This window comes from Ictidomys tridecemlineatus, chromosome 2, assembly GCF_052094955.1.
Source record: "Ictidomys tridecemlineatus isolate mIctTri1 chromosome 2, mIctTri1.hap1, whole genome shotgun sequence".
Classification (NCBI taxonomy): domain Eukaryota; kingdom Metazoa; phylum Chordata; class Mammalia; order Rodentia; family Sciuridae; genus Ictidomys; species Ictidomys tridecemlineatus.
In genome coordinates, this window is record NC_135478.1 from 66,348,480 (window position 1) to 66,374,395 (window position 25,916).

The 25,916-nt window shown below is 38.7% G+C and overlaps 1 protein-coding gene across 1 annotated transcript; it reads right to left on the reverse strand.

Annotated features, from left to right (window-relative positions):
* Positions 1 to 769: 769 nt before the first annotated feature.
* Positions 770 to 25,417, reverse strand: LOC144368136 (uncharacterized protein C2orf80-like). The gene is made up of 8 exons (XM_078026756.1): positions 25,325 to 25,417; positions 23,419 to 23,484; positions 21,403 to 21,531; positions 19,542 to 19,624; positions 18,271 to 18,358; positions 17,809 to 17,880; positions 1,708 to 1,779; positions 770 to 1,405 (listed from the first exon to the last, which is right to left on the reverse strand). The coding sequence occupies exons 1-7, from the start codon at positions 25,415 to 25,417 to the stop codon at positions 1,744 to 1,746; spliced, it is 567 nt and encodes a 188-aa protein (XP_077882882.1). The 3' UTR covers positions 770 to 1,405; positions 1,708 to 1,743.
* Between the last annotated feature and the right edge of the window lie 499 nt (positions 25,418 to 25,916).

Sequence of the window (25,916 nt, forward strand, 5' to 3'; positions counted from 1 at the left end):
AGTTAAATTTCTAATCAATCACTAGTTTGCCTCCAGAATCTAAAGAAATACTGAGCCCCATGTGGCTCAGTTGATTAAGAGAGTCACATTTTAAAATTCTTTTTAAACAAGTTCACTTTTTGAACTTGTATTCACTATGCATATTATATTTTTGAAATTCTCATTTCAGCAACTGAACTAAATAACTTATGCTTCTTTTTTTTCTTAAACCTTTTTATTGTTGTTATTGGTGGACCTTTATTTTTTATATGCAGTGCTGAGGATCGAACCCAGTGCCTCACACATGCTAGGCAAGTGCTTTACCACTGAGCCATGACCCCAGCCCTAAACTTATGCTTCTTAAACAAACCCATTCATATCTCAATGTACAATTTTCAAAATTCCCTTCTCTCTTTTCTACCTTAGAGCCCTAAAATATTCCAGCCTTTCTCACTTCTCTGATTCTCTCCCCTATTGTCTTTTATTATGTTGGCCACCTTGATCTCTCTGACTTCTTTTTGAACTTGTGTTCACTGTGCACATTATAATTGAGAACTCAGAACAGGAAGAAAAAGAATGATTTTTTTCTATTCCCTCCAGCCCTGTACATGACCATTCTGATTCTGCAACATAAAAATGGGAAATTAGATGGACAGGGCAAGAGCAGGGGAGATGCCAATAAGGAAGAGATAAAATTCTACTAAGGAATAAAATAAACCTCTTTCATATACTTATTTAAGAATAATGGCCAATTAACTTGCAAATAATATTTTTTTTTCTTTTCTTTTGGCACCAGGATTGGACCTAGGGGCGCTCAACCACTGAGTCACGTCTCCAGCCTTTTTAAAATTTTTGTTTTGAGACAGGGTCTTGCTGAGTTGCTGAGGCAGGCTTTGAATTTGCAATCCTCCTAGCTCAGCCCCCACAAGTTGCTGGGATTACAGGAGTACACCCCTGTGCCTGGTGCAAATAGTATTTTTCAAATGCTGAAAAGATAATTATGGCTAGTATTTATTTAGAGTTAACTGCCACTTTTCTAATCTTTTAGTATCTAGAATCTTCAGTTAGTCATCTCAACAACTTTAAAGAGATAGATACCATTATTCTTCCCATTTTGCAGAGGAAGAAGCTAGTGCACAGAGAGGTTAAGTACTTTTCTGAAGTCACACAGCTGGTAAGCAGCAGGCTCTAGATTCAAATCCAGAGCATCTGACTCCAAAGGTTCAACATTTAATCACAATATAAGCAGAGTTCTCCCCAAACACTTGGTCTCAGCTTGGTCCAATTCATTATTTTTAGACCTACTATGTTCTTTGGTGATGTGCACGAAAAACTTTTGATGACTTCCACTTTGTGGCATTTGCTTCCTCTGTAGAGCTGCTGGTGGTGGCATTCTTATTCATTGCTCCCCTTCTTAACTTGACACCTGCAGGCACAGAGAGTAACCGCATCTGTATATGAAACCTAAAAAAAAATAATGTGTCCCCCACAGTTTCACATCTTCCCCTTCTGGACCACTTCGCTCCCACCACCAAAGGGTCTGACAGATAAGATCTTGTGATTTGGGTCACGGGAGTGGGGGTATGTGGGAATCAAGTCCTTCAAGTTCCCCGTTCTTTTTAATTCAATTAGAAACTGAGTTTCCATGTCAATTTTAACCTTTGTTTGTAAGCCTACATCCTGTTTTATTTAAAATTTCTCGAAACAGATGGAAATAAACAAGCTTACTCTGTTTGCAGGCATACTCAGCTGCTTTGGGTGCTGTTAACATGAGAGGCAGAAGAGTGGAGCTCGGGGAACCTGCAAGGAAACAGTGCTGCTTTAACAAGCTGCAGGAGCTTCATTTGGTTGACACGGGTTAGGGTGTGTCGTAGCTCTTAACTGCACTCTGTTTCACCCACGAGGGGGGCTTAGATGTTAATAACATCCATCACCGAGGCACACAAAACACAGGGAGCATGAACTTCACACAGAGCCTTTGCTCCTGTACTTGGTTCCCACTGCCCAGAATGCCCCTCACACCCTGGCGCTCTTCACAGTTTCCTTTTCCTGAATAGCCTTTTCTTCTTTTTCTCCCTGGAGGCTCCCAATTTTTCTTTGAGAAAAGCCCCCTTTTCTGAGAAACTTGCCCCAAAGTCCCCTTACCCCCATTGCTGAGTGATCTGCTCCCTCATCTGTGAACTTAAAGCATGGAGTCCCATAGAACAAGGCCAGTGGATAGAAGCTGGTCATGACCTTGGGGGCTGCACTACCCTGGAAGCGTCTTCAAGGCTGGGACTGGTCCTGCAGGCAACATGTGTGCTGTGGGCACCTGCCATGGGCCAGGTGTGCTGGAGGAGCTGTGGTGTGTGTAAGGCAGACAGGACTCCTGCCCTTCTGGAGCTGCGGGAGGCAAGTGAGGAGAAACAATAAGCTAGTGGACAACAGGGGAGTGACACGTGGAGAGGAGCTCAGTAAATGCACTAAATGAGATGAAGAGACAGGGAGCTACAGGGCAGCCTCCACTGCAAACAGAACGGACAGAGGAGCCTCAGGAAGGAAGTGGGGTTTCAGCCAAGGCTCACAGGATGGACAGCAGCCTGGTGAGGAGAGAGCCATTGTGGGCAAAGCAAAAGGGAAGTTCTTGAGATAAGCTCAAGCTTTCCAGACACAGGAGGGAAGACAGTGGGGTGGGAAACCGAGTGAGGGAGCACCAGATCTCGTAGGTCTCCCTCAGTCAGGTGCAGGGCTGGATGTTGCTATAGACTCCAGCATGCAGCGGGAAGCCAGCCAAGTCATTTTAAGCAGTAGTGTGACCAGATCTGATTTAGGATTTTAAAAAGATCACTCTGGGCTGGGCACAGTGGTACACCCCTGTCGTCCCAGCAAATTGGGAGGCTGAGGCAGCAAGATTGTAAGTTTGAGACCAGCCTCAGAAACTGAGAAACTTGCCTCAATGTCCCCCTATCCCCAGTGCTGAGTGATCTGTGAACCTCATCTGCTTCCTCATCTTAGTGAAACCGTGTCTCAAAATTAAAAATAAAATAAAAAAGGGCTGGGGATATAGCTCAGTGGTAAGGTTACCTTGGGTTCCATCCCCTGTATGACAAGCAAAAAGAAAACCCAGGGGTCACGCTGGGGCTGCAGGCATAGCTCAGTGGTAGAGAGAGCACTTGCCCAGCACGTGCCACAAAAGAAACAAAATTAAATCAAAGACCTCTGTGGCTGCTATGTGGGGAAGAGACTGGAGGGTGGGAGAAAGCAGGCCACTGAGCTCACCCAGTGCCTTAGAAAGTGCCCACCCCATACTGGACCCTCAAATATCATTGACTAATACTAGTCAGTGGACTGGTAGTTAACACCAGGGATTTGGGTGCCCAGATGGCTGTGTTTGGAAACAAGCTGCACCTTAGCAGCCGCTTAACTTCTCTGTGCCTGCTTATTTATGTGCTATTAATAATACTGGCCTTATAGCGTTGTGGCAAGGATTAGAGTTAGCATATATAAAATGCTTAGAAAAGTGTCTAGCACATAGTACAGCACTGTATTTTAGCTTTGACTATGTTGATGATAATTATTATTTACATTTCTCATCATTACCATCTTTTCCCAGCCTGGTCATTGTATGCAAGAGCCCGTGGCAGCTCCTGGGCTACCATTTCCTCTACAGGATCCTACCTCATCTACCAGACAAAGGTTGAGGGAATTGCTGAGGTTTAACTAATCAGAGCCAGGAAGCCTGAACTTAGAGTCCCTCTTCTTGCATAATCAGCAACTTTCTGCCTTCTCATCAATAGAGATTAGGTTTTTTATTTATAGGAAGGGCTCTTATTTCTAAGAAGTACAAGATGATCACACAATTCTCTTGTGTATGCATCTCAGGAAATGTGCCATTTTATTAATAAAACAGTCTTTATATATTTGATTGAAGCAAACATTAAGAGAAAATAATAAGAAAATAAATGCTCATTTTTAGTTTTCCAGGCCAGTGGTTTTTCTACTCGATCACTCCAAACTTTCAATGATCACCTTGGTAATGGTCAAGTACCCATTTAACTGGTATCCCTTCAAAGTAGATATAAATCTGTATTTCCATAGAATTTTAGCTACAGATACTTTGTGTGGTTTATGTAGATTTTTTGGAGGGATTTTTTTCTTTTAATAAAAGGGACTATATTCTTATACTATTTTGCAATTTGTAAAAGAATATTAGGGCTCTTTTTTCCTGGCATTAGATGCTGATGTGACTCGGTTTTTTAATGCATGCACTATATACTCCACATTACAAAAGTACACAATGCATGTGACTGTTTTTCAATCAATGCACTTTGAGGTTTTGTTCAATTCGTTTTATTACAAATAAATTGCAGCAAATATCTCTCCCCCCCACCTCATATCTAAGTACAAACTAAATTTCTACATGGAGAATTGCTGGATTTAACGGCTATGCACTTTCATTAAATTCTGATGAAATAAATGGATATATCATAAATATATAGCTCAATGGATTTTCATTAACAGAACAACCTATGCAGTCAAAACCCAGGTCACAAGTACCCTTAGAGCTCCTTAATTATTCCTTGACACCACTGTCTTTCTCCTAAGGAAAAATGTTATCTTTATTTCTAATAACTTAGATTAATTTTTTTTCTGTTTTTGTACTTAATCTCAATGGAATCATAGAATATTTACCTCCTTCACCTCTCCCTCCCCAACTGGCTTTGCAGTCAGCCTTGATACCTGCTGTGTCTCCTAGTTTTGCTTTCCTTTTTCAAGATAACTTTGGTTATTTTTGGCTCTTTGTGTTTTCTAATGAATTTTATAATCAGCTTGGCAATGTCCGAGAAAAGAAAGAAGGGAAAAAGGAAAAAAGAGAATGAGATCTAGCTTCCCGGATGTTGCTTGGGCTTGAGTTGCATCTCTGGATTATTTTAGGGGTAACTGAGATTTAAATGATAACACACCTTCTAACCCATGAACATGCTGTATCTCTTCATTCATATGGGCCTTCTTTAGTATTAGTAACATTTGCACTGTATCAATCCTTGTGCATGTTTTATCAATTTTATTCCTAAGTATTTTTGTGACTATAGTCTAGGGCATCAATTCTATATTTTGCTTTCTCTTTACTCCTGGCATATAGAAATAAAACTAATTTTCATATTGACCTTGTATCTAGCAACTTTACTAAATTCACTTATTAATATATTAACTTATTGATTTTCTGTGGGTTTGTGTGTGTGTGTATGTGTGTGTGTGTGTGTGTGTGTGTGTGTGTGTGTATGTGTGTGTTGCTGGGGATTGAATCCAGGGTCTTGCGTATGCAAGGCAAGCACCTGATCAAGCCCTAGTTTACTGATTCTTTTGGAATTTCAAAGTATCCATTATGTCATGTTTGAAGAACATGTTTGAAGACTCCTCTCTTCTCTCCCCTCCTGTCCTGTCCTTTCCTCTTCTCTCCTTTCTTTTTTAAAATCTGTTTCTAGTACTGATGATTGAACTCAGGGGCCCTCTACCACTGAGCTACATCTACCACCCTTTTTATTTTGAAAGGGGTCTTGCTAATTGCCTGGGTTATTTTTAAACTTGCAACCCTCCTGCCTCAGCCTCCTGAGTAGCTGGGATCACAGGTGTGCACTACCCCATTCAGAGATACTTTTCTTTATTTCTATTATCCTTTAATTTTGTTTATTTTTTCTTATTTTCCCCACAGATTAAGATCTTCAATGAAATATTAAAGAGGATCGATGCCTAGTGTGGTGGCACATGCCTATAATCCTAGGGAGGCATGAACAGAGTGATGTTTTGAAGTATATGCTATATACATTATGAGATGGTTAAGACTAGCTAATTAATATATGTATTGCTTCACATTATCATTTTGTGGCAAAAGCACTTAGTACTCACTGTGTGAGCTTTTAAGAATACAATGAATAGCCAGAGGAGGTGGCGCACACCTGTAAACCCTGCAACACAGGAGACTGAGACAGGAGGATCTCGAGTTTGAGGCCAATCTCAGCAACTCAGTGAGGACCTTTCTCAAAATCAAGAACAAAAAGGCCTGGGAAGTGGCTTAGTGGTAAAGCCCTGGGTTCAATTCTTAGCACCAAAAAGAAAAGAAAAAGAAAGGAATAGCAATAGCAAGTATCCGCTCTATTTCTCATCTCAGGGAGAATATTATCATTAAGTATGATATTTGCTGTAGTTTTTTTTAATTAATTAATTTTAAAATTATTTTTTTAAATAATTTATCAAATTAGGGAAATTCTTTTGTCTTCTTGGTTTGCTAGGTTATAAAAATTGTGATAAGATGCACATAACATAAAATTTAATCACCTTTCCCATTTTTCAAAAATTAATAGCCTTTATTATTAAGAGCAATCTTAGGTTCACAGAAAAACTGAAGGGACAGTAAATTCTGATTTACCTCTTGTACCCATACATAAAAAAACTTGCCTGCTATCAACTTCCTGCTCCTTGGTGGTCCATTACAAGCATGAACCTACATGGACAACCTGTCATCCAGAGTTCAAAATTGTTACTTTCTAAAAAATATGAATTGGCACTGAATTTTGTCAAATTTTTTTCAGAATATATATATATATATATATATTCTGAAAATAATATATATATTTTTTCCTGAAAACACTGATTGATTCTTTAGTGTTAATCTCCCCTGGAATATTTGGAATAAAATCCCTTTAATGGCTGGATTTGACTTGCTAATATATTGTTGAAGATTTTTGCATTTATGCTCAGAAGAAATTAGTCTATGATTTTTTTCTTTCTTTTTTGTTTGTTTGTTGGTGTTTTTAGCAGGATCTGAAATTTATAAAGGCTATGCTGGTCTCATATCATGACAACCAAATCTCTGGAAGAGTTTGCGTAAGATGGACCAATTTTTTTTCCCTGTTATCTTCCAAGTTGAGATGTGGTGGGTTTTGGATAGTAACATTCCTGCATGTGAGACCAGATCTGGCTACTCTTGGCACTGGCTAATGGATCACTTTAAAGGGTTGAAATTCCTTCAATCTATTAGGAGAAGAATTAGAAAAAACAAAATTTTTGTTCACAGCAAATTGATTTAATCTTATGGCTGGTGTGGCCTAAATCATGTGCCAGAGGTTGCTAGCTGCCTCCCAAGAGCCATCTTTCTCCTTCTGATTTTTAGTTAGATGTCCTCTTTTCAGCTAAGGTCTAGATCCTAAATCCTCTCTTCTAGCTAGGTGTGACCATATCCTAAATCCTCTCTTCTAACTAGGTGCTAACCAATGGTACATAGGATCAAGTGTTCTCTGAGATTCATGGCACATTTCCTTAGAATAAGAAGGGGTCAATTCTTCATCTTCTCTTGCCTAAAACATAATGTGATGGCTGGAGCTCTAGCAAGCATATTAGATAATGAGGTTGACGGTCACACTGTAGAAATGACTCAATGGAGACCTGAAAGGAACTTGTGTTCCTCACAATTTGGTGCAACTATGGTACTACCTGGTTGCTCACTTCTCGATTCCCTTCATATAAGTAAACTTCTGTATTTTAGTATCACTCTGGGGTTTCTGTTATATCATATAGGAAACAAAGTGAAGTTGTGTTCATTTTTATTGACAAAACAGCTTATAATACCCCTTAGCATGGGCACTGCTAAACTTCACCTTCACTTTTTATTGACAAATAATATGGCAAAAATATTTTGGGAAGTTACTTCACAGTAACTGTACAGAGAACTGTAAAGAATTAACCATAAGCATCAACTATGACCTCCAACCTTAAGAAGAAAATAATCTATTAAAAAAGATGACCCTAAAACACAATTAAAAAGGAGGCCATATAGCAATATAGGGCTATTATGGCTGTGATTATAGCCCTACATGATAATGTGTGTCAGGTATAAGAAAAAAGAAAGTGATTAAATATATATATATATATCTGAGCAACTGGGATGACAGGCAAGTGCCACTGTGCCCAGCATAAGTCACTATATTTTTTTTGAGACAAGGTCTCCCTATGTTGTCCAGGTTGGTCTTGAACAAGTAGACCTACATGGTTCTCATGCCTCTGCCTCCCAGAAGCTGGGATGACAGACGTGCACCACCATGCCCAGCTTTCGTAAGTTGTTCTTCTGCAGTTCTTCACTAAGTAGATGTAAGATTGATGTTTTGCGTGCTCTAGTTTCCCCACTCACAGGGGAAACTGAGGATTTTAAAGGACATTTCCAGCTCAAATGGTCTATGAATCTTTCTAGTCCTGATAACCTCATGACTCATGTGAGCCATAAATTAGCTTTCGGTACTTTAGGATGAAATTTAGATTGTAATCTAGAGTTAATCACATTCTCTTTTTTAACTCTAAAGCTGTTGACTGATATCTTCATTATCTCAGTAAAAAAGACATTATTTCTCAATTCGTGTGCTGACTGAATGCCAAAGCACATTCAACAGAAATTTCTTCTATCTGTAGGGCTGAGAGGAGAAGATGAGGATGTATACAGGGATTTAGGAACTTTTCCAATGGAGGGGTACATAATTAGGAATGAAGGGCATAGATAGTAATCATCACCTGCCTCTCAGCCTGAACCAGTAACTTTCAAACCATCATTATGATCATCTCCAGGATGGAAAGTAGAGAGTTTCTGACCTTCAGTGTCAAAGCAATTGGAAATGTGCTTATATCAATCAGATTTGCCAAAATAAAAGTGGACTCATAATCTGCAAAGATAGCTTGTATACTTCTAAGAAGTTTTGCAAATGTGATTCAGGTGTTGCAAAATTATACTTACTAAATGTTTTAATGCTTATGAAAACAAAGGGTAAATTTCAAATGTTGTAAGTATTGGCAAATCTGTGACTTGGCTGATTCTATCCTATAGTAGTTTCTCCAAAAATTGAGACTGTATTGAAAAAGAGAGAGAAAGACAAGTAACTCTACAGAAAGATGGACATAATTTTTAACAGGCACTCCACAGAAGAGGAAACATACAAACAGTTGTCCATTAGCGATCAGGAGCACAGCAAAACACCATCATGTATTTAACAGATTTAAAAGTCTGAAAGTATCAGTGTGGGTAACTAGTACTGGTGATAGCATGGGCATGATCATTTTGGAAAAACATTTTGATTTTTTGAAAAGTGTTGAAGATGCTCATACCTTACAGTTTAGCAATTTCTCAGACATACACCACACAGACATCTTTCACACAACAAAGATATATAAAAGAAATAATCCAAATGTATCAGACTGAAAAAATGTGCAAGTACATTGACATATTCCTAAGATAAAATGCAATACGCAGTAATAATAAACTACAGTTACATTAATGACATGGGTAAATTTATTGAATGTAATGTGGGATAAAAAAAAGAAAGCCATAGAATGACACATTTGCCATTATTTTATTTATATAAAATTAAAATGCTGTGCAAAATTAAACAATATATTGCTTAGAGATTCATCTCTGACAAAACTACAAAGACATGAAAGTAAATAATAATTCTCTTGATTCTGTTCTGTTTCATATACTTGGTGGGTTGGTTTGTTTGCTTGGTCTTTGTACTCTAAACATGTGTGATAATTATTAATTGGACATGGTTAATATTAATGATCTTCAGACTGTACTACCCATAATTAATATTGAAAACATTTTTAATCCTTATTAATATTTATTGATATTGAATTTTTTTGAAAACATAGGTCCCTCTCGTTGTCATGAATTCCCTTTCTCTTTTCTGCATGATTCAGTCTGAGCATTCTTCAGGAGGAGAAGACACTTGGCAGCTACTGGAAGAAGTGTGAGAGGGTCGAAGATAGGCCTACAGCAGGCAGGACCAGCCTCCAGCAAGAGGAAGGAGAAGGCCATGCTGCGTGGGGCCAGACTTGGAAATCTTAGCACTGATAGGAAAAGCTCCCCATGTAACCATCATGTATGTACTTGGTCATTAATCATGACACCATGTACATCATGGTCTCAATTCTCAGGAGCACCTGGTGTGGCGGGGAGTCAGCTTGCCTACTCAGGTGTGCCTGTTTAAAACTGGGGAATTGGGGCAGGTGTGGTAGTGCACACTTGTAATCCCAACAATTCAGAAGGCTGAGGCAGGAGGATTACAAGTTTGAGGGCAGCCTCAGCAACTTAGTGAGATCCTAAGCAACTAAGCAAGACCTTATCTCAAAAAATAAAAAAGTCTGGGGGTGTGGCCCAGTGGTAAGCACCTTTGGGTTCAATCCTTGTTACCAAAAGAGAGGGAGGGAGGGAGGGGTGTCGGAGACCAGCTCCAACAGGGGGTCTCAGGAGACGAACGGATGGTGAGGAGTCGGCGAAAGAGGGGGTGGAGAAACAACACAGACACCAAAGTGAAGGTGTTGATCCCCATCTTTACTTGTGAAGTTGATCATATATACTTTTCATTTTGGCAGGCTTACAGTACTTTGTGGTTACAAAACAGGAATCATTATTCAAACAACACAAAATATTACATAGCTACAATTAGAATAGAAGAATGTATCTTGGCTTATGCATAAGCAAGCATTTGTACTTTCAGTTCGCGTTTTGCTTTGAGCAGTTTCTGCTTAGTTAACTTTTAATAATAGTTACAAATGTCCCAAACTATTGGCCTATACCTTGACTATTCTTTCTTGACTTACTGACTGGAACCGGTGCCATGGTTACGGCAAGGGGTTGACTTGTTATTACTTTTAATCAAACAGAAGTAAGAGCACAAACCATTGTGCACAGGAACAAGAACAAGTTGCCCAGTACTAAGCACTAATCTATCTTCTTAACATTAATTTTTCTTCTCTAGATTTTAATTTAATTTCTCAAAAACTTCCCTGACAGGAATACAGGGAGTTTTTCTTTAGACATTAACAATTTACATTCCACAGCTGAATCATTGCATTTAGAGCAAACAGATCTATGCTTTAGAAGTAGTTACATTAATTGGGAAAGTCATGATTTTTCCTTTATACTTAATGGTCATATGAGAAATCGCAACTATACTTATTAAAGGAATACAAAAACAAATCAGCCCATTCTCAGAAACATACTGCGCTCCTCCAGAGGATGGACGCCTTGCGCCATCCACCTCAGTAGGGCCTTGCCATTGCCTGAGTCAGGGGAGGGGCGCAGCAGAGGGGGAGAGAGAGAATATGAATTGGGGTTCAGAGGTGTTAAATAATTATTTATCAGAGGTCATGCAGACATTTGGATATGGCTTCAGGAAGAGAAGAAAGCAGTGGTGCTGGCATGGTCTCTATTCCATGCTCTGATGTACTCACTCTTAACTCTCTCTGCTTTCCTTTCTTACTGCTGCCCTTCTCCATCAAATGGAGCTGAAGAATATTTGTATTACTTGCTCTGTTTATTGAAAGAAGATTCATGCTTTTCCTACAGTTTAAATCCAGTAAAGCAGTTTCTGTTTATCAGAAGGTAGCTGTAAAAATCCCTGACTTACATAAAGGCCCTTAGTTGAACTTTTGCCCAGTCCAGAGTCCTCAAAAGAAAAAAAGTTTTGTATCAGCAAAACACAGCTTCCTCTGAGGAAGAGGGGAGGGTATTGGGCTGTGATCCCTGTCTGTCACCAGGTGGCAGCAAAGAGCCCTGGAGAAAGCCCTCAAGCCTGAGCACAGCACCCTGTTGTATAATAAGAGGCCCATTTATTTCAGTGGCCGGAAATTCTACATAATCTGATTAGTATTCAACCGGGTTTTAAACTTTAGCTTGGGAAAGTTTTTAGCTGTTGCTAAGGAGATGTTTTATCTAAAGGAATCAAAGGTCATTTAGACATATGAAGGTTTTTTTTTTCTTCTTTAAAACAAGTCTATCTCCTAGTTAAAACCATTAAAGAAAAATTATGTTAAATCCCAAAGATCTGTTTTAAAACACTGTTACAGTCTCATTTTGTAAATGCTACATTTCCTTTGAGAGGCCCTGCTAGTTCCTTATTCACAATGTGAAAAATGCCCCTGAATGGAGTTAATGTGAAGCCACAAGAAAAAGGCCTGAGGTGGCATTTTGGATGTGGGGAGGAGCTTGTGAGGCTCAGAGGGATAGGTCCTCAGATTCTTGTATTGGTTCCTCAGATCATACCCTTTGTTATAATTAGTTGTCCAAAACAGGCAAAGTTTACATCGTGTTAATAATACACATAGATGCTTGATTAGCTATACTTTTTGGATAGAGTGGTAGGTCTAAACAAGATGTAATTTCATCTCTTAGGGGACATAGGCACCTGGAAACTTTTTTTTGTATTGTCAAACTGGAGACAATCAACTTTCATTCAGTAGCTACAGGCCAGAGATGCTGTTAAACATCCTACAATGCATGTAACAGTCCCTAACTCCAACTTCCTATGCACACAGTGGAGAATAATGTTGTGTTAATAAGAAGAATGTTAAGAAATCCTGATATAGAAGGACACCAGAGAGATCAGATACCCAACCCATGAGTATCAGAACCTTAATCACAGCTATTATTTAAAGGTTTCCATATGCCAAACACTGGGCTTCATTGGTACTAACTCACTTAGTGCCCACACAAACCCATCTTCTTTTTCCTGTGTCTACAAATGAAATTGAAGCTGATATGGGTTAGAAAACATGCCCAGGATTATTCTGCTTGTAACTGGCCTAGTTGAGGTTCAGACTCAGACAGCTGAGGATTTAGAATCCTAGTGTTTAACATGGCACCAATTGCCTTTCACATATAAATCAATAAATGATCCTATCTCAGAGCAATAAGCAAATACTGACCTTAAAACAAGAAGTCTCCCACTAGGGAAAGATAGTCTGCTTCTGTTCTAAGCTGGTTCTTTTGTAGCCAATGCATACATCTGGGCTTCTCAGTGTTGGTCACTGATTATGAGGATGGAGAGTATGTATTCCTTTACAGAGGCTCTTTAATGAATAAATGAGTGATGGGGCAGATGAGGAATATTGGCTGGCTCACCTCTAAATAGCATGTCTTCCTCTTCTACCCCCCTGCATGAACATGAGTTCCCCAAACTACTGAAACACTCACTTTGCAAACCTTGATTGATGGCCCAGCCAAGACAAGGGTACATAGTGACATCACCACCAGAATGAGACTTTGCATATTTGTCCTTTGGTCATGTGAGTTGGGAACCAACCGGTCAAATGTATCTGATGCCTGCCCTAGACCTCCCTAAGCCCAGAAGATGAGGGGAGAAAGAAGAATCAATAAAAAAATTTCAAAATGAAGGAATCAATAAAAAAATTAAAAGTTCAATGGAACGCATCACCAATAGTCTAGACCACTTGGAAGACAGAGTTTCAGGCAATGAAGAAAAAATATATAATCTTGAAAATAAAGATCATGGAGAAAAATGTTAAGAGACCACAAACAGAATTTTCAAGAAATATGGGATGTGGGAAGCCACCCCTGAGCTATTTGAGCACCTTCACTTGGCCTTGAGCCAAGGAGATTTAGGTTTGGCATTGCAATCTGTTTTGTGGCTCCTCCTACTCTATGGATTGCACAATGCACTGACCTCTGTCTTTGCTTGTCTAGGGATTTGGGCATAACCTGTTGGAAACTGGACAGCCCACCTCCTACTTTATTTGGCGAAGAACATTCTATGGAAAACCTTTGAAGTTTTTTCCATATAATAAAGAAAACATGGGCTCTAGTTCTCTCTCTTTCCAGTGTGGAAGCTCAACCCCTAAGGTGGAAGAGCTGTCCCGCCCTCGCTTTCTAAAATTACTTTCCTTGTTGTATGTTTTTTGTTCCACTATTTTCTTTTTTTAACTTTACAGCCAGCCCGCTTCACACAGAAGAACCCCAAATTTCACCAGCTGTGTGGGACGTGGGTGAGAATGGGATGACATTAAAAGGCCAAATCTAATATTCGTGGGGGTAGATGAAGGCTCTGAAGTACAAATCAATGCAATGCACGATCTTTTCAATGACATAATAATAGAAAATTTCCAAATGTTAAGACAGAAATGAAAAGTCAAAGAAAAATGCAAATTACTAAAGACTGTTGTGAAAATATCACCACAAACACTATTGAAATATGATAATAGGAAGTTATTTTGAAAATCTATACTCCAATAAGCTAGAAAATCTTGAAGACATCAATAAATTCCTAAAGACATATGACCTGAAATTGAACCAGATGATATATAAAATTTAAACATGTCAATTTTAAGTAATTAGATTGAAGAAGTCACCAAAAGCCTACCACACAGAAAAGCCCAGGGCCAGATGGATTCTCAGCTGAGTTCTATCAAATCTTTAAAGAAGGACTAATATCAATTCTCCTCAAATTATTTCATGAAAAGGGGGAACCCTTCCAAACTCATTCTATGAAGCTAGTATCACCCTGAAACCAAAACTAGATAAAGACACTTATAGGAAAGAAAACTTCAGACCAATATCTCTGATGAATATACATGCAAAAATTCTCAATAAAATACTGGCAAATCACATACAAAAACACATTAAAAAGATAGTGCACGATGATCAAGTGGGGTTCATTCTAGGGATACAAGGTTGGTTCAACACATGGAAATCAATAAATGTAATTCATCACACCAATAGACTAAAGGACAAGAATCACATGATTATCTCAATAGATGCAGAAAAGGCATTTGACAGAATAAAATACCTTTCTTCCTTAAAACACTAGGAAAAATAGAGATAAAAGCATCATACCTCAACATTGTAAAAGCTATATTCCACAAGCTCAAGCTCATCATTATAAATGGGGAGAAACTGAAAGTATTTTCTCTAAAAACAGGAACTAGACAGGGATATCCACTTTCACCACTTATATTAATGTAGTTCTTGAATCTCTAGACAGAGCAATTAGGCAAAAGAATGAAATAAAAGGGATACAAATAAGAAAAGAAGAGTTAAAACTAGCTCTCTTTACCAAGTACATGAGTCTATTCAGAAGACTCAAAAAAAGAAAAAAGAAAAAGAAAGAAACTCCATCAGAAAACTTCTAGAACTCACCAATGAATTCAGCAATGTAGCAGGATACAAAATTAACACTTATAAATTAATTGTGTTTCTCTACTCCAATGACAAATTCACTGAAAGAGAAATTAGGAAAACCATCCCATTCACAATAGTGTCAAAAAATAAAATACATGGGAATCAATGTAACAAAACAAGTGAAAGACTTCTACAATGAAAATTACAAAAAATTAAAGAAAGAAATTGAGGAAAACCTTAGAAGATGGAAAGACCTTCCAGATTCTTGGACAGTGAGAATTAATATCATCAAAATGGCCATACTACCCAAAGCACTAAACAGATTCAATGCAATTCCCATGAAAATTCCAATGATGCTCTTCATAGAAATAGGAAAAGCAGTCATGAAATTCATTTGGAAAAACAAGAGGCCCAGAATAGCCAAAGCAATCCTTATTGAGAAAAGTGAAGCAGGAGGAATCATAATACTAGACCTAAAATTATACTATAGAGCTATAGTAACAAAAACATCATGGTATTGGCACCAAAACAGACATGAAGACCAATGGAACAAAATAGCAGACACAGGAACAAACCCACATAAATACAGTTACTTAATATTTGTCAAAGGTACCAATTATATAAGCAATAACATACATTGGAGAAAAGATAGCCTCTTCAACAAATGGTGCTAAGAAAACTGGAAATCCATGTGTAGTAGACTGAAATTTAGCCTCTATCTCTAACCCTACACAAAAGTCAGCTCCAAGTGGATCACGGACCTAGGAATTAAACCAGAAACCCTGCATATACTAGAAGAAAAGTTAGGCCCAACACTATAACATAACAGCATAGGAACTGAATTCCTTAACACGACCCCTAAAGTGCAAGAAGAAAAATCAATAATAAATAAAGGGGATGGCATTAAACTAAAAAGCTTCTTCACAGTAAAGGAAACAATCAAGATCATAAATAGAGAGCCTACAGAATGGGAGAAAATAATTGCCACCTGCACCTGAGATAAAGCATTAATGTCCAGGATATATAAAGAACTCAAAAAACCTAACACCTAAACAATAATAGCAATAACAACAACACAACCAAATAAATAAATGGGCAAAGGAACTGAACAGACATTTTACAGAATAAGAAATATGAATGGTCAACAAATATATTTAAAAAGTTCAACATCTCTAGCAATTAGAGAAATGCAAATTAAAACTACATTGAAATTCCATCTCACTCTAGTCAGAATGGCAATTATCAAGAATACAAGTACCAATAAATGTTGGCAAGAATGTGGGGGGAAAGCTACATCCATACATCGTTGTGGGGCTGCAAATTGGGGCAATCACTCAGTGTGATTACTGAATCATACTGAATCAGTATGGAGAGTCCTCAAAAAACTAAGAATAGAACTACCACTTGACCCAGCTATCCCACTCCTTAGTATATACTCAATGACTTAAAATCAGCATACTACAGTAATGCAGCCACATCAATGTTTGTAGCAGCTCAATTCACAATAGCTAAGCTAAGGAACCAATCTAAGGGCTCTTCAATAGATGAATAGATAAAGAAAATGTGGTATGTATATGCAATGGAGTATTACTCAGCCATAAAGAAGAATGATTTTATGATATTTGCCAGGAAATGAATGAATCTGGAGACTATTATGCTAAGTGAAGTAAGCCGATTCCAAAAAACCTAAAGACGAATGTTTTCTCTGATAGATTGAAGCTTGCCCACAGTAAAGTGGGGTAGTGAGGGGAAGAATAGAAGTTCACTAGATTAGACAATGGGGAATGGAGGGAATAGATGGGGGATAAGTGAAGGAAAGACAATGGAATAATTTGACATAGTTTTCCCATGTACACATATGAAAACAACACAGTGAATCCCCTCACCATGAACATCCATAAGAATGGGACTCTTTTAATAAAAAAAAAAAAGTTGGTTCTTCTTAGTTATACATGACAGCAGAATCCATTTTTATATCATTATACAAGCATGGAATATATTTTATTGTAATTAGGACCCTTGTCTTGTGGATGTACATGATGGTGAGATTCACTATTGTGTATTCATAAATGTACAAAAGAAAGTTATGTCAGATTCATTCTACGGTCTTTCCATTTCCTATCCTTCCCTCCTGCTTCCCTCCTGCTACAGGCCCCTCAATGACATTCTTCCATTTCCTCTTCCTTCCTCCAGAGGTATCTAGAGCTAAAGCAATTTTAGGTCACCTTTAATAGCAGTCAGAACTTAAATTCAAACGGAATAGTCATACATCCATAACTGACAAACACCGAACTGGCCTAAGGATCATTCAGAATACTCTCTTTTTAAGGCTCAGTATACAGAGACCCAAGGAGGGAAAGGGGCCTGTTCAGCTCTGTAGTGGTACAGTCAGAGCTCAGACCTGGTCTCTGGATTCCCTGTCCTTCCCTCGTGCTTGCATTACTGGTGACTTCTGAGGAATCCCAGGAGTCTTGTGGGAAAGGGACAGGTGGTGGCAGTAAATGAGCTCCTATGTCTGGGGAATGTGCCTTGGAGATGGAGTCCTAGCTCCAGCTGACATAGTTCATCACAGAGGACGTGGCTTAGCAGATGTATGTTACAAAAGGCAAGAGGGGAAAATCAGGCAGGAACGAACGAAGGGGAAAATTGAGTCCAGGTCTGGTGCTCTACTTGCTGCCCTACCAGGTCTTATGCAAAATAAACTTGTTATAACTGTGTAAATCTATGTTTAAAAGCATTACACAAACATGTTCCTCAAATAAATGTGGTTTTGTGCATTTAGATATAAAACAGTTATTTCATTACTGCTGCCTGAAAATACATCATTATACATGTATTAGCTAAGTAATCTCTCTTTCAATCTCCCCTCTATTGATAGTCCAAATTACCCTTACCTTGGTAGTACCAGAATTGGCAGAAGAATCAGCCCCATAAATTTTAAAGACTTCCTCAATTGGGATACTGTTCTGTTAAATAAAAACAGCAATATCAAGATTTTGTCATATCTTGGCTTTTATTTTATTACAAAATAAAGCTATCAGAGCTTGTTTGTCTAGTACTATATGTGGTGTCATAGTCACTAAATAACTAACTTTCAAATAAATGAATAAGTCAGTCTTCCCGATACCAATTAGTTATGTCTCTCATTCTTATTTTTTTGTTGTAATTGTTTCTTAAATAAATGTTCTTGCAGTACAGTATAGAAGTCAAAATCTTTTTTATGATGTCATTAAAAAGGAAACATTTGCTATTAGTAGATGCTAAACATTTATCAAAAAATAACCTATATGCACAATAACATATAAATTCGCGTAGTGGATATAAGATACTAATACATGCAGTGTTCTTTTCCTTACCATTAAGATTCCAGCATAAGATGATAAAATCATTGCTTCTCTTTTTCTGTGGTTTGGATATCTGGGTCGATCATGAAAGGGCATTTTCCTAAGAAGGAATATAAATAAATAAGAGTTGAAGATTTATTTGTATTCCTCATGACACTCGCTAAGTCTGTGATAATAATCCATAAGTAATCTGCATTGGCTATGTACTACCCATTTATTGATTAAAAAAAACAATGTGATTAATCCTCCATCAGTAATACCACTTTGAAGTTTTAATCTTCCAATGTTGATGATGAATTTGTCCTCTTTACTCATGTCTTCATAGCTATCAAACACTGGCAGACTGGCCATTGTGGCAGATGTTGCTGGCTTCAGTATCCTTTTTCCTGATTGTGGTAATTTGCTTGTGGTGAACTGCCTAACCCCACTGCAAGCTTATGTGCCTCTAGGAAGACCAACCACTCCCCTAGAATCCAAGAATGGAAAGAGCACTGTGGACTAAGCTAGTCAGTATATCCCCTGCCCTGTCCACCCAGAGCAAATGGGGTAAGAGGCAGGTCCCAGGGACATCAACTGAGTTTTGTATAAAACCATGCCAAGCACAGACTTGTCTACAGATCTCTGATAGAGGCAACTTGTTTTTTCTCTCTTAAGTTTGTTCAAACTGAATTTTCTGATTTTTACAACCAAATCAAGCTGCTACATTTCATGCAGATGTATAGTCCAAGGCCTAGGAACAGAAAAAAATAACTTGTTTCTGGAATAAACTACTTCATCCTGACCTTGTCAGTTCCCTCTCTTATCAACTAAGTGCCTGTCTGACACTACATGTGGAAGAAAATGCTAATAATCCTGGAAAGGAAATTATTTCATGATTCAAGCAGCTTGGCTCAGGTACCTATCTGCTTAAACTCTCCAGAGATTGGGTTTGACAGTCCTTAGGAAAAGATTGCAGTTTTCACCCACCAAATTGATCATTTTGAAAATCACAGCTTGTACACAAAAAAGCATGGGTCATGTTTTTTGGTGGGATGTTTATGCAAGAAATTTTTTTTAATCTGATAGAAACCAATTGGTAGAAATGCAAAATATGTAAACACATCTCTGACTTTATTAAGTTGACAAAGATTTTTTTTTCAGGTTTCTAGTTGAAGGGGGATAGTTACCCTGGAGTATACTCAAATCAGAGTTTCTATGGGTGAAAGATGCCAGATAGAGCTGGAACTCCCTGCACCATTAATCCAAGTCAGACGTTAAACAACAACAAATGTACTACAACTTACACTTCTTCCCACTTCAGCCAAGTTAAATCTTCGGAGTGATCCAGCCATTGCAAAGCAATGCTGATGGCCAAGTCATAGTGTGCCTGGAAGAGGGAGCCAGACCAAAGGAGAAGGCTGAGACACTGACCACGGGACTCCCTGGGCCCAGCAACGATGACACTGCTAAGCCTGCTCTATTTTGTCATGTCCAAAAGGGGAAGGATTATTAGCTAAGCCTCATAACCCAATGCTCAGCCAGAAATACTTCAGGATCTTCAGACAGTAAATTTATCTTCCACTAGAGCAATCATTTGATTTGAGTGATTCCAAAAATAAAGACTAGATTAGTGGAAAGAATATCAACTCAGGAATCAGGGAATCTGAGTTCAAATCTGGGTATTGCCAACAACTCATAGTCTATCCTTGGAGTGAGTGACTGATGCTCTCTGGGCCTCAATTTCCTTAAGTTTTAAAATAGAAAAAGGTAAGAGTAGGGGAAGAGGGCCAAAGAGAACTTCTGATTCTGGGTGACATCAGAAATGTGCTTCCAGGGTATAGGGGAAGTGCTGTGGGAACTTGGAGGCAGAGACTCTGTGTCTACCTGGGCAGGTGGTGCAGGTAGATGGTTTCAGAGAGGGAGCTTTCTCAAAGCTAGAGCTTGGAGGATGAGTTCAGTTTCCCAAAGAGACATCCCAGTGGAGGGACCAACATGAGCCAATGATTGGCAGTGGACCTGATCAAGGGACACGCAGAGTCACACATACTGCTTAAAGCTGAAGGACAATTTGAAAGCTCATTTATATTCTAACAATGACTTTTCCCTGGTAATTTCTAAGAGTTTTTGTTTAGTGAGTATACCATTTATCTCTCCTTCTCATCCCCAAAGAAAAGGGAAAGTTGATTTTGATTTTGTTTATTTTAGAAGGGCTCTAAGGTTCTAACATTCTCCAAACAATAGAATTATTGCTTCCAGGCACTGAACCAAACTGAAATGTGAATCTAAATAAATAAAGAGGGAAAATTGGATTGTGCCCAGTTTTGCAACCTAACCCAGGGTCGGAAAACCTGGATCAGCAGCATTGGATTGTTTATATGCTCATTAGAGATGTAAATTCTCAGACTGGCCCAGGTGTCCCAAATCAAAACAACATGGCTACAATAAGACCTCAATAAAGTTTGAGAAGCACAGTTCTAATCTATGTAATTTCTCTGTTCCATATGTGTCCAGAGAGAATCAGACTAAACTCTGCTGCAAGGAGTATTTGAAAAGTCAGTGAACATTGCTTTAATCAGAGTTGGAGGAAGAGGGGCAGGGAAAAGAGAGATTCTTTCTTCTTTCTTAGTGGAAAGGTAGCAAATGGGCAGAGGAAAAGCTGGGGGAATATGAATTTCTCTTGGATTAGAACTTTCTACTAATTTCTCTTGGATTAAATCTTTCTAATTTCTGTGTCATGAACTTTGAGAACCTAACTTGGATCTGGGTTTCAGTTTGAATAACACAAGGGATTTTAGGATTATACATTGCTTTGGTTTGTTCCCCACCCCCTTATCATGCAGATGATGAGGAAATGAGTCTGTTTGAGAACTATATGGTAGCTGATTTTGTCAAGAACTTTTTAATATCTTGAATGCAACATTTTACCTTGCACTCACTTGCTTTTTCATCTTTTCTCCCCTAATAGGACTTTTATTTTCTCATCCTGTTTTTGCTTTCAGTTTAGTGGGTGAAAATGATCGTACGGACAATGTCAGGATGAGGAAAATGAGGAAGAGGACGTTCGTGTGCCTCGCGCCCCATTCACTCCATAACCTCAATCCTGGTTCTGCCCTCTTAATACACATAGAACACAAATGTGAGCCACATCAGAATGCCTTTCTTTACCATATCATCTAGAAAGGTGGGTTGCCTTCTTCTTTTTGGGTCAAATTCATTTTCCCGAAGTCTGATGCCAATATAATCTCCCCTTAAAAGCAAGAGAGCAGCATTGAACCATTGTGGGTGACTCAGGATTCAGTCTGCCGACAGAGGCTTTCTTCCCAAACCTTCCCTCCCAGACTGAGATACAGCAGAAGTGGCCTTTGACCTGGTAGCTGCCTTAATATTCATTTTCAATTTACACAGTAGTCTTGCCATGCTGCAGGTTTAAAAGGCCTAACCATAATTAACTTCAATCACATTTATCTGAAATTAAACTCATGGAAACAGGATTTACAACAAAGCACAAGCATACCAAATACCCACACACAGAGAAAGTTTCTTGCAAAAGTAGAGTTGAGACCCACTATTTCATGTGAAGATTCCTTTTCAGTTCACGCTAAATTCAGGCAGAACATCCAAAGCTGGTAAATCCCAGATATATAAAGTGCTATAAGAATGTATTCTTTTATGCTAATCTTTCTGCATTAAAATTCAATTGCCCTTAGAAGGAATTATGCGTGAAAACTTTTTAGTAATTCCATATTAGTGTATTCTTGTTAGATTATTTTCTAACCATAACTTTTAATAAAAGGAGGGTAGACTAAGCACCATGGGAAAAGAAAAGAAATGGGTTCTATTGTGAGAAAGTCGGAGAGAGGAACTGGATTCAGGAAAAACACTCTGGTGGCTTCAAGATTGATATCCAAAAACCTTACCTTTTTATATAAGGTCAGTTCTGGTTGTCTATTTACCATACTAGGATATTTGGACCCTCCACTGTGTGGAGGGTAAGTTTGTTTCTGGCTTTTAAAGCTTTCTTCTGAGTCCTTAACTTTTCTAGATTGATAATATTCTTGAATTTTTACTGTAATATTCCAAATTACCTTCCAAGAAGTCTAAATCTATTCTTTGAATCTAAGATTATGTCAATTTTGAAATTCCATTATTTGGATATATGTAGAGGAGTCAGCATCCTTTGTTTTTAATTTTTTTTAGTTGTAGATGAACTTTTATTTTATGAATTTATATGTGGTTCTGAGGATTGAACCCAGGGCTTCAAACATGCTAGGCAAACGCTACACCACTGAACCACTCAGTATCCCAGCCCCGAGAGTCAGCATTCTTGATTGTGGCTTGTTTATTATTGTATTAGCCTCCAAACACATAAAAGTAAATGTATGAAAATTCACACATGGCATATTCCAGCATTTCTGAAGGATGTAGTAAAAGTTAACTTAGTAGGCAGAGAAAGGACATTTGATGGGGTCTGGGATAACATCTGATGAAAAGGGATTTTTATTGTTGTGCCTATAATACATATGAAATAGAATATAATCTTTTCCTAGCTTCTTACATGGTCTGTAATTTTTCCACCAACATTTGTTAAGTACCAAGTCAAAGAAAATCTACAGAAGAGGGAAATAAAATTTCATGCTGACTTGATGTTTTTGGTCCCCCCACCCCGCCTTTTTTTTTTTAATCAGTTGTCAAGAAAAAGAAAAGAAATTATTTAGTCGATAAGGCTGACAATAAATGCTGCAGAGGCTTCAGTTTAAATGCTGGATCCTTGGATACATTTTCCAGGAATCTCTCCTATATCTTTTTACCAGCAGGGCCAGCCTCTTTCATTGGTGCATACCGTGCCCTGCTTTGCTCCCAGGCTGTAGAATGGGGACACCTCCAATCTGCCTGCTGCCAGCAGAAACATCCTCCTGAGAGATTCAGCATCCCGCTTTGCACTACATTTGAGATCTCTCTGGCAGGAGACAGGCCAGATCATCTTCTGGCTTTCTCCTGTAGTGTAGGAATAGAGTCTTCCTTAGCTTTTTACCAGCCTTCCAACATCCAACCTTCTAGGACAGCCCACCAAATGCCAAGTGTCATAAAAGTTATTCTCAGTCATACTTACAGGAGCTTTTTTATTTCCTTTTTTACAGGCCTTCTTTCCATGATTAAAGGCTTATCCAGCTGAGCCAGTACCTGCAGCTTACACTTCACCTGATGTCTTTTGGGAAGATCCGCCTCTCGCTTCTCGGAGCCTAGAAACTAGAGCAGCAAATCAGAGAGAATTTGAATTAGGGATGCTGTCTCTCCAAATACCAGTCATGGAGTCCCAGATTCTGGAATGGATTGAGAATGTGCCTCTTGTCCAGCAGGCTGGGTCAGAAAGCTGTCTGAAGGCAAGTGCACTGTACCTTGTATTTATCTGACAACATGCATTCCTTCCAAGTTTTCCTTACACTTATCATGTACTTATCCTTACAATAAGCCAGCAAGTAATTGGCTATTTTGCCAGAATCACTCAAACCTTGATGGCTTGTGATCTGAATCTGTTGGAGGTTTTCTGTGTATGTCAACATTAGTGACTTCAGGGTGCTCACCCTAGCATGATGGCTCCTAATGGAGTTTTCTTGAAACCTGTCCATAACCTATGGCCAGGAGGTCCTTGAAAGACCATGTGATTGAGGCTAAGATGTTTTCAATTCCCAGCCTGATTGAACCAGAAATGAAAGATCAGAAGATTGGGTCAAAAGTGGCCTAAAGTCATTAAAAGGAGTTTATACAAACTCATCACTATTGAATGGGTACCAAGGGAGAATTATAAATGGGAATCAAGTTTATCACTAAAGTTGAATCCAAAATCTTTAAAATGATTTGAAGTACATTGTGGTGGTTCATTTTATGTGTCAACCTGTTTGGGCTACTCTGCCCAAATATTTGATCACACATTATTCTAGATGTTTCAGTGAAAATGGTTATTTTTGGGGGGTTGGGTGAGATTGACATTTAAATAGGTGGGCTTTGAGAAAAGCATTATCCTTCATAATTGGAGTGGACCTGACCTCCCTCATTAAGTGAAGGATTTGAAAGTCTAAAAGAATAAGACTTACCCCCCTACCCCTCAGCAGGAAGGAATTCTGCTAGCAGGTGGTCTTTGTATTCTAATTGCAGCTCTTCCCAAGTCTCCAGCAGGCTCATCTCCCCCATCAGATTGTGAATGTGAACTGACCAAGCCTCCACCATCTGGTGAGTCAATCCCTGCATGCTGCCAGCAGCAAATATAATATATATATATATATATATATATATATATATATATATATATATGTGTGTGTGTGTGTGTGTGTGTGTGTGTGTGTGTGTGTGTGTGTGTGTGTTCATAGGATATTTGTTCATAGGATATTATTTGTCCTATCTCAATTCCTTCACAGGGAGTGGGCTTAATTAACTTTAAAGCTTAAAAAGTAAAATATTTAACATTTGAATTTCAGAGTTATAAATTATAAAATTTGCATCTCTGAGTTGCTGTTAGAACCTCTCCCTCTATTCAAGGTGGCATAATATAAAAAGGCTTAAGTATTAAAATTATGAGCATCTACCACTCCCAAACTACTAGGCTGGAGGTCAGGAGAAACTATGAGGCCACCAACTAGCTGTGTCACCGTGAACTGATGAATTTGCCTCTCTGTTTTTTCATATTTCTTCCTCTGCAAAACATTGAACGATGGGAAGTTTCCTTCTAACTATTGAATATAGTAAATGACATGCATTTAGCAGCCAAGCCTAGTTGAGAGAGGGACATTTGTAAAGATTTTTCAGTTAGATTTGGATTTTGCCCACCACCCCTCTTTTTTATCTGTGGAACTTCAAAGAAAACAAAACCAAGGGCTGCAAACACATGCAAAAGAGGTACTGGAAAGATGTCAGCTGCCTCAGGCTTTCTTTCTTTCATAGGCACAAAACCCCCAGAAGTCACAGCCCCCATATTCTGTAGGGCTACTGGTGGCTGAGGAATGCATGTACATGGCAGCCTGTGATACGCCTCTCCTGCTGTGTTCTATCAGGTGCCTGGATCTTAACAAAGTCCCCTTCAAGAATCTCTCACCCACTGGAGCAGACTGCAGTGCTTTTGTTCTTTCTCTGCTTTGGAGGCAAATGTGAGCATCAGGAACAGGCGTGGGCTAGTGCCCACAGACATGGGGAAAACAGATGATTTTTCCTGGTTGCTAGGAAACTATGACTGAATGAAACTAATGGCTTTAAAACTCCCCACCACCACCACCACCACACACACACCCTGAAAGTGGGGGAGGCGCTCATAGACTGGAGACAGGATTGTGATCCTGACCTGAAGTTCAAGTATCTTTTTACCTGAGTAGGCTTATGTGTCATCTAAATGATTAATCAGAAAAGCAAGGGGCTGGGGATGTGGCTCAAGCGGTAGCACGCTCGCCTGGCATGCGTGTGGCCTGGGTTCGATCCTCAGCACCACATACCAACAAAGATGTTGTGTCCGCCGACAACTAAGAAAAAATAAATAAATATTAAAATTCTCTCTCTCTCTCTCTCTCTCTCTCTCTCTCTCTGTCCCACTCTCTCTCTCACTCTCTCTTTAAAAAAAAAAAAAGAAAGAAAAGTAAGACAATGCCAGAAGATTCGAGGAGTCCACTCCCCCCAGGGTTTTTTATAGCATCTGG